The sequence below is a fragment of the Bombina bombina genome, chromosome 2 (genome assembly GCF_027579735.1).
Source record: "Bombina bombina isolate aBomBom1 chromosome 2, aBomBom1.pri, whole genome shotgun sequence".
Lineage (NCBI taxonomy): Eukaryota > Metazoa > Chordata > Amphibia > Anura > Bombinatoridae > Bombina > Bombina bombina.
This window is the reverse complement of record NC_069500.1, coordinates 358,208,180-358,217,185: the sequence shown is the minus strand read 5'-3', so window position 1 is coordinate 358,217,185 and position 9,006 is coordinate 358,208,180. Positions and strand designations below refer to the sequence as shown.

The 9,006-nt window shown below is 41.5% G+C and overlaps 1 protein-coding gene across 1 annotated transcript; it reads right to left on the bottom strand.

The window, feature by feature from the left end:
- Positions 1-251: 251 nt before the first annotated feature.
- Positions 252-1,358, bottom strand: LOC128647778 (N-acetyllactosaminide beta-1,3-N-acetylglucosaminyltransferase 4-like). The gene has a single exon (XM_053700504.1). The coding sequence runs from the start codon at positions 1,356-1,358 to the stop codon at positions 252-254; it is 1,107 nt and encodes a 368-aa protein (XP_053556479.1).
- Between the last annotated feature and the right edge of the window lie 7,648 nt (positions 1,359-9,006).

The following is a 9,006-nucleotide window of genomic DNA, read 5'->3' as shown; positions in this document are numbered from 1 at the left end:
ATTACGCATGCATAGAAGATTAATTAAGAGTAATTTCCACAACAAAACCAGCCAAATTATTTAGATCCTTTTTTACGGATTTATAGTAAATACGGTTTGTCCCAGAATTCACAACTTCAGCATTAGTGATGCACAGTAACATTTTAGGGTTTAATCACTTTATATTAGAAACAAACTCTACAAACTTTGTATGATTTAACAAATTTTAATAAATACATTTTTCATTCCACATTTTTTCAAATTACAAAATACTAAAGTCCGGACTTTGCACAACGAATGTCTCCATCTTTTACTAAGGTCCACATGATCCACATCTCTGTAGGGTTTAACTTGTGCACAACCATTAACCCTTTGTATAAACATGGATCAAATGAGTTAAAAGGTCTTTGAATCCCAAACGTTTTAAAGCCTGGATGGTACTGTGGGGTAACATTCATCTTCACAAGGCACATACCCACAAATACATCATCAATGGGAAAGAGGTCCGTCATTTCAGCATTAATGAGAAGATTTTGGGTAGTCCTTCTAGACATCAAGTAACCACCTCCCCCAGCATATTTAGGGTAGTGCTTTTGACTGTACATAGAATGTGGGATGAAATATTTTACTTTGGTGTTCCTTATAGGCATGGCGTTTATGATCACATCCCCAGTAAAAATTTCCTCTTCTGGATCCCTCCCATCAAGGAACTCAATTATGTTATATGTATTAATAAAGACATCATCATCTCCTTTTAAAACAAACTTGGCATCTTGACATTCTTTTCTGAACCACCTCAGAAAATGGATCTCTTTTAGCGTTAGGTTAAAAAAATTGTCTACAAAATCCCACTGTATTAGGTCTTCAAATTCATTGCTTTCATAGGAAAGTAGCTGATGAAGGGATTTTACTGGATACTTGGTTTCACTCTTTCCTAGTAAGAATACCAATTTTATTTTCTTGCCCTGAATGTCCTGCTGTTTTCCCCAGGTATTTCGAATAGCAATACGTCTGTCTATATTTATAGGCAATGACTTTATGGCCAGTAACAAAAAAGTGTCCCTCTCACATGCACTTGGCATCAGAAGTGTGGAAAAGTTCTTGCAGTGTTTATACATTAAGAACAATTGATGAGGCTCAGGAAGAGACTGCGTAATATTCAGTGTCAAGTTTTGTGGATGACACTGGACCTTCCTTATCAAGCGGGGAGCCCAGAAATGAATTTCTTGCTTTTGGATCTGTTTCTGAATTGGAGCTAGAGTCCTAGTATTCTTGGTTTCTTTGTGCAGGTATATAACAAGTGCAAATAACGATAATGATAAGACATAGAGAGAAAGATTTTTCAGTCGCGGAAACATCTGAGGAACTGTACGATGCATTCTTCAACTGTAAAAAGAAAAAAAAAATGTTATGCAATAAATGTGGTATCAGCAGTTTGTAAACTTCTACATGTAAGACAAAACACACACGTGCTACATTATAAAAAGAATAGTGCAGGAAATTTTTAGACTAGGTAAGGTCTCTGAATATTAAAAACAAAAAGGAAATGACTTTTTAAAAAGGCATTTAAAACCGTTTACTGCACATAAATATATAATTTGAATTACCGAAATACAATAGGGAAATTAGAACACTAATGTTTTAATGCTGTTTTTTTTAAAATGTAATTCTAGAAATTTCAGAAGTTGAAAGGGGAAAAAAAAACAATAGCAGAAGTAAGCAATGGGCCTAACAGAATCAAAAAGCCTAAATTAAGCCCTTCTAGAGCCAAAGCTATGTGCATCCATGAATACATTACTGAAACGTCTGGTATTTTATGTTTTATCTAAACAAATATGCCATTATTAAGATAAAATAAGTTTGTATCTTCATTAAACTTAACTAGGCATGCCCACCATTTGCCAACATTGACCATGCTCTAGTGTGTTTGTAAAGGAGAGTGGTATGCTGTAAACAGTACATTTCTACATTTGCTAGTGATCTTGCCGTTCTGCTAAGCATCTCCTCCATTACCTTTTAAAACATGAACTGACCTGAGCCTCAGAGTGTGTGGGTCACTAGATCCATCCTGGTAACGTTTCCCCAACTAATACAATGTCATGTGTATATACACTGCCTGTGTGATACAGGGAGCACAGAGACCATTTAGTGTGGTACCTCTGTGTATATAACTGTGGACTCTCCATGCCTGGAAATAAATAAAATTTATCAGGTAAGCATAAATTTGTTTTCTTTCCTATGGCATGGAGAGTCCACGACTTCATTCCAATTATTAGTGGGAACCAATACCCAACCTAGGGGACTCAGAATGAAAAGGGAGGGAGAAAAATGCAGGTGGACCAGAAGGCACCACTGCTTGAAGAACCTTTCTCCCAAAAGATGCCTCCACCGAGGCAAAAGTATCAAATTTGTAGAATTTGGAAAAAGTATGCAGAGAGGACCATGTTGCCGCCTTGCAAATCTGCTCCACAGAAGCTAATGGAGATCGTAAACTAAATGGATAACACTCCTTAACCAGAGGAAAAGGATAGTAGAAGTGGCCTTCTGACCCTTCCGCTTATCAGCGAAAACTTCTTACAGGGCAGAAGTCTGCCAAAAAAAACTTTAGTTGCTTGTAGATAAAATTTGAGAGCAGGCACAACATCCAGGTTATGCAACAGACGTTCTTTCTGAGAAGAAGGATTAGGACAAAACAAAGGAACAACAATTTCCTGATTAATGTTTCTATCCGACACAACCTTAGGGAGAAACCCTAAGTACGAAGGACCACCTTATCAGCATGAAAAAACATAATTTATGCTTACCTGATAAATTTATTTCTCTTGTAGAGTATCCAGTCCACGGATCATCCATTACTTGTGGGATATTCTCCTTCCCAACAGGAAGTTGCAAGAGGATCACCCACAGCAGAGCTGCTATATAGCTCCTCCCCTCACTGCCATATCCAGTCATTCGACCGAAACAAGCCGAGAAAGGAGAAACCATAGGGTGCAGTGGTGACTGTAGTTTAATTAAAATTTAGACCTGCCTGAAAAGGACAGGGCGGGCCGTGGACTGGATACACTACAAGAGAAATAAATTTATCAGGTAAGCATAAATTATGTTTTCTCTTGTTAAGTGTATCCAGTCCACGGATCATCCATTACTTGTGGGATACCAATACCAAAGCTAAAGTACACGGATGATGGGAGGGACAAGGCAGGAACTTAAACGGAAGGAACCACTGCCTGTAGAACCTTTCTCCCAAAAACAGCCTCCGAAGAAGCAAGAGTATCAAATTTGTAAAATTTGGAAAAAGTATGAAGGGAAGCCACAGCTCTAGTAGAATGAGCTGTAATCCTTTCAGGAGGCTGCTGTCCAGCAGTCTCATAGGCTAAACGGATTATACTCTGAAGCCAAAAAGAAAGAGGTTGCCGAGGCCTTCTGACCTCTCCTCTGTCCAGAGTAAACAACAAACAGGTTAGATGTTTGGCAAAAATCTTTAGTAGCCTGTAAGTAAAACTTCAAGGCACGGACTACATCTAGATTATGCAAAAGACCGTTCAATTCTTTGAAGGAGGATTAGGACATACTGATTGGAAACACAATCTCTTGATTGATATTCTTGTTAGAAACCACTTTAGGTAAAAACCCCAGGTTTTGTACGCAGAACAACTTTATCTGAATGAAAGATCAGATAAGGAGAATAACAATGTAAGGCAGATAACTCTGAGACTCCTTCGGAGCCGAGGAAATAGCCATCAGAAAAAGAACTTTCCATGAAAAGAAGTTTGATATCAATAGAAATGTAAGGGTTCAAACGGAAACCCCTTTAAGAACCAAGTTTAAGCTCATGGAGGAGCAACAGGTTTAAACACAGGCTTAATTCTAACTAAAGCCTGACAAACATGCCTGACGTCTGGAACTTCTGCCAGACGCTTTGTGTAAAAAGAATAGACAGAGCAGAAATCTGTCCCTTTAAAGAACTAGCTGATAATCCTTTGTCCAAACCCTCTTGGAGGAAGGACAATATCCTAGGAATCCTAACCCTACTCCATGAGTAATTCTTGGATTCACACCAATGAAGATATTTACGCCATATCTTGTGGTAAATTTTCCTGGTGACAGGCTTTCGTGCCTGTATTAAGGTATCAATTACTGACTCTGAGAAGCCACGCTTTGATAGGATCAAGCGTTCAATCTCCATGCAGTCAGTCTCAGAGAAAGTAGATTCGGATGATTGAAAGGACCTTGTATTAGAAGGTCTTGTCTCAGAGGCAGAGTCCATGGTGGAAAGGATGACATGTCCACTAGGTCTGCATACCAGGTCCTGCGTGGCCACGCAGGCGCTATCAATATCACTGATGCTCTTTCCTGTTTGATTTTGGCAATCAGACGAGGGAGCAGAGGATTCCATTCCCCCGGATGAAAAGTCTGTCGACTTAGAAAATCCGCCTCCCAGTTCTCTACACCTGGGATATGGATCGCTGATAGGTGGCAAGAGTGAGTCTCTGCCCAGCGAATTATCTTGGAGACTTCTGACAATCGCTAGGGAACTCCTGGTTCCCCCTTGATGGTTGATGTAAGCCACAGTCGTGATGTTGTCCGACTGAAATCTGATGAACCTCAGTGTTGCTAGCTGAGGCCAAGCCAGAAGAGTATTGAATATTGCTCTTAACTCCAGAATAATTTATTGGGAGGAGTTTCTCCTCCTGAGTCCATGAACCCTGAGCCTTCAGGGAGTTCCCAGACTGCACCCCAACCCTAGAAGGCTGGCATCTGTTGTTACAATTGTCCAATCTGGTCTGCGAAAGGTCATACCCCTTGGACAATGGGCCGAGATAACCACCAGAGAAGAGAATCTCTGGTTTCCTGATCCAGATTTAGTAGAGGGGACAAATCTGTGTAATCCCCATTCCAATGACTGAGCATGCATAATTGCAGCGGTCTGAGATGCAGGCGCGCGAATGGCACTATGTCCATCGCCGCTACCATTAAGCCGATTACTTCCATGCACTGAGCCACCGTGGGGCGCGGAATGGAGTGAAGAACACGGCAAGCATTTAGAAGTTTTGATAACCTGGACTCCGTCAGGTAAATTTTCATTTCTACAGAATCTATTAGAGTCCCTAGGAAGGAAACCCCTCGTGAGAGGAGATAGAGAACTCTTTTCTTCGTTCACTTTCCACCCATGCGACCTCAGGAATGCCAGAACTATCTCTGTATGAGATTTGGCAATTTGAAAGCTTGACGCCTGTATCAGGATATCGTCCAGGTAAGGAGCCACCACTATGCCTCGCGGTCTTAGGACCGCCAGAAGTGAGCCCAGAACCTTTGTAAAAATTCTTGGGGCTGTAGCCAACCCGAATGGAAGAGCTACAAATTGGTAATGCCTGTCTAGAAAGGCAAACCTCAGGAACTGATGATGATTCTTGTGATCGGAATGTGAAGGTAGGCATCCTTTAAGTCCACTGTGGTCATGTACTGACCCTCTTGGATCATGGGTAAAATGGTTCGAATAGTTTCCATCTTGAATGATGGAACTGAGGAATTTGTTTAGGATCTTTAAATCCAAAATTGGTCTGAAGGTTCCCTCTTTTTTGGGAACCACAAACAGATTTGAATAAAACCCCTGTCTTGTTCCGTCCGTGGAACTGGATGGATCACTCCCATTACAAGGAGATCTTGTACGCAGCTTAGGAATGCCTCTTTCTTTATCTGGTTTGCAGATAATCTTGAAAGGTGAAATCTCCCTTGTGGAGGAGAAGCTTTGAAGTCCAGAAGATATCCCTGAGATATGATCTCCCAACGCCCAGGGATCCTGAACATCTCTTGCCCACGCCTGGGCGAAGAGAGAGAGTCTGCCCCCTACTAGATCCGTTGTCGGATAGGGGGCCGCTCCTTCATGCTGTCTTAGAGGCAGCAGCAGGCTTTCTGGCCTGCTTGCCCTTGTTCCAGGACTGGTTAGGTTTCCAGGCTTGCTTGGATTGAGCAAAAAGTTCCCTCTTGTTTTGAAGCAGAGGAAGTTGATGCTGCACCTGCCTTGAAATTTCGAAAGGCACGAAAATTAGACTGTTTGGCCTTTGATTTGGCCCTGTCCTGAGGAAGGGTATGACCCTTACCTCCAGTAATGTCAGCAATAATTTCTTTCAAACCAGGCCCGAATAAGGTCTGCCCCTTGAAAGGAATGTTGAGTAATTTAGACTTGAAGTCACATCAGCTGACCAGGATTTGAGCCATAGCGCCCTACGCGCCTGGATGGCGAATCCGGAATTCTTAGCCATTAGTTTAGTCAAATGAACAATGGCATCAGAAACAAATGAGTTAGCTAGCTTAAGAGTTCTAAGCTTGTCAACAATTTCAGTCATGGAGCTGTATGGATGGCCTCTCCAGGGCCCTCAAACCAGAATGCCGCCGCAGCAGTGACAGGCGCAATGCATGCAAGGGGCTGTAAAATAAAACCTTGTTGAATAAACATTTTCTTAAGTTAACCCTCTAATTTTTTTATCCATTGGATCTGAAAAAGCACAACTGTCATCAACCGGGATAGTGGTACGCTTTGCTAAAGTAGAAACTGCTCCCTCCACCTTAGGGACAGTCTGCCATAAGTCCCGTGTAGTGGCATCTATTGGAAACATTTTTCTAAATATAGGTGGGGAAAAGGGCACACCGGGCCTATCCCACTCCTTGCTAATAATTTCTGTAAGCCTTTTAGGTATTGGAAAAAACATCAGTACTCACCGGCACTGCATAGTATTTATCCAGCCTACACATTTTCTCTGGCACTGCAATTGTGTCACAGTCATTCAGAGCAGCTAATACCTCCCCAAGCAATACACGGAGGTTCTCAAGCTTAAATTTAAAATTAGAAATCTCTGAATCAGGTCTCCCCGATTCAGAGACGTCACCCACAGACTGAAGCTCTCCGTCCTCAGGTTCTGCATATTGTGACACAGTATCAGACATGGCTCTTACAGCATCTACGCGCTCTGTAACCCCAGAGCTATCGCGCTTGCCTCTCAATTCAGGCAATCTGGATAATACCTCTGACAGGGTATATTCATGATTGCAGACATGTCCTGCAAAGTAATCGCTATGGGCGTCCTGGTGTACTTAGCACCATATTAGCGTGCGTCCCTTGAGCGGGAGGTGAAGGGTCCGACACGTGGGGAGAGTTAATCGGCATAAACTTCCCCCTCGACAGACCCCTCTGGTGACAATTCTTTTATAGATAAAGACTGATCTTTACTGTTCAAGGTGAAATCAATACATTTAGTACACATTCTCCTATGGGGCTCCACCATGGCTTTTAAACATAATGAACAAGTATCCTCTCTGTTTCAGACATGTTTGTACAGACTACGCAATGAGACTAGCAGCTTGGAAAACACTTTAAAGCAAGTTAACAAGCAATATAAAAAACGTTACTGTGCCTTTAAGAGAAACAAAATTTTGACAAAATATGAAATAACAGTGAAAAAAGGCAGTTACACTAACAAAATTTTACAGTGTATGTAACAAGTTAGCAGAGCATTGCACTCACTTGCAAATGGATGATTAACCCCTTAATAACAAAAACAGAATAATAAATGACAAAAACGTTTTTTAAACCAGTCACAACAACTGCACAGTCTACTGTGATTGTTACCCTCCTCAAACACGACTTTGAAGCCTTTTGAGCCCTTCAGAGATGTCCTGGATCATGCAGGAAGAAGCTGAATGTCTGTCAGTATTTTTAGCTGCACAGAAAAGCACTAAAATAGGCCCTTCCCACTCATATTGCAACAGTGGAAACCTCAGGAACTGTTTCTAGGCAAAAATCAAACCATGCCATGTGGAAAAAAACTAGGCCCCCAATAAGTTTTGTCACCAAACATATATAAAAACGATTAAACATGCCAGCAAACGTTTTATATTACACTTTTATAAGAGTATGTATCTCCATTAATAAGCCTGATACCAGTCGCTATCACTGCATTTAAGGCTTTACTTACATTAATCCGGTATCAGCAGCATTTTCTAGCAAATTCCATCCCTAGAAAAATATTAACTGTACATACCTTATTGCAGGAAAACCTGCATGCCATTCCCTCTCTGAAGTTACCTCACTCCTCAGAATATGTGAGAACAGCAATGGATCTTAGTTACTTCTGCTAAGATCATAGAAATCACAGGCAGATTCTTCTTCTAATGCTGCCTGAGATGAAACAGTACACTTCGGTACCATTTAAAAATAAACTTTTGATTGAAGTTAAAAAACTAACTATAATACACCACTCTCCTCTTACTACGTCCATCTTTGTTGAGAGTTGCAAAAGAATGACTGGATATGGCAGTGAGGGGAGGAGCTATATAGCAGCTCTGCTGTGGGTGATCCTCTTGCAACTTCCTGTTGGAAAGGAGAATATCCCACAAGTAATGGATGATCCGTGGACTGGATACACTTAACAAGAGAAATAAGATATGTGGAAACACACAGCAGAGCCGAAAGCTCAGAGACACTGCAAACAGAAGAAACACCTTCCAAGATAAGTTAAGTTAATATCAACAGAATGTTCGTCTCAAACGGAGCCTGCTGCAAAACTTTAAGAACAAGGTTAAGACTCCAAGGAGGAGCAACAGGTTTAAACACAGGCCTGATTCTGACCAGGGCCTGAACAAATCTTGAACATCTGGCCAATCAGCCAGGCGTTTGTGCAAAAGAATAGACATTGCAGATATCTGACCCTTCAGAGTACTGGCTGACAACCCCTTCTCTAGACCATCCTGAAGAAAGCATCAAATTTGGAGAATACACACCCAGATCCAGGAGAAACCCTTAGATTTGCACCAATAAAAAAAAAAAGGTATTTACGCCATACCTTATGGTATATCCTGCGAGTAACAGGCTTACGATCCTGGAGCATGGTATCAATGACCGGCTCAGGAAAACCACGCCTAGACAACACTAGGCGTTCAATCTCCAAGCAGTCGGCTTCAGAGAATCCAGATTTGAATAAAGGAATGGATCCTGAATTAGGTTGTTCCTCAGAGGTAACCTCCAAGGTG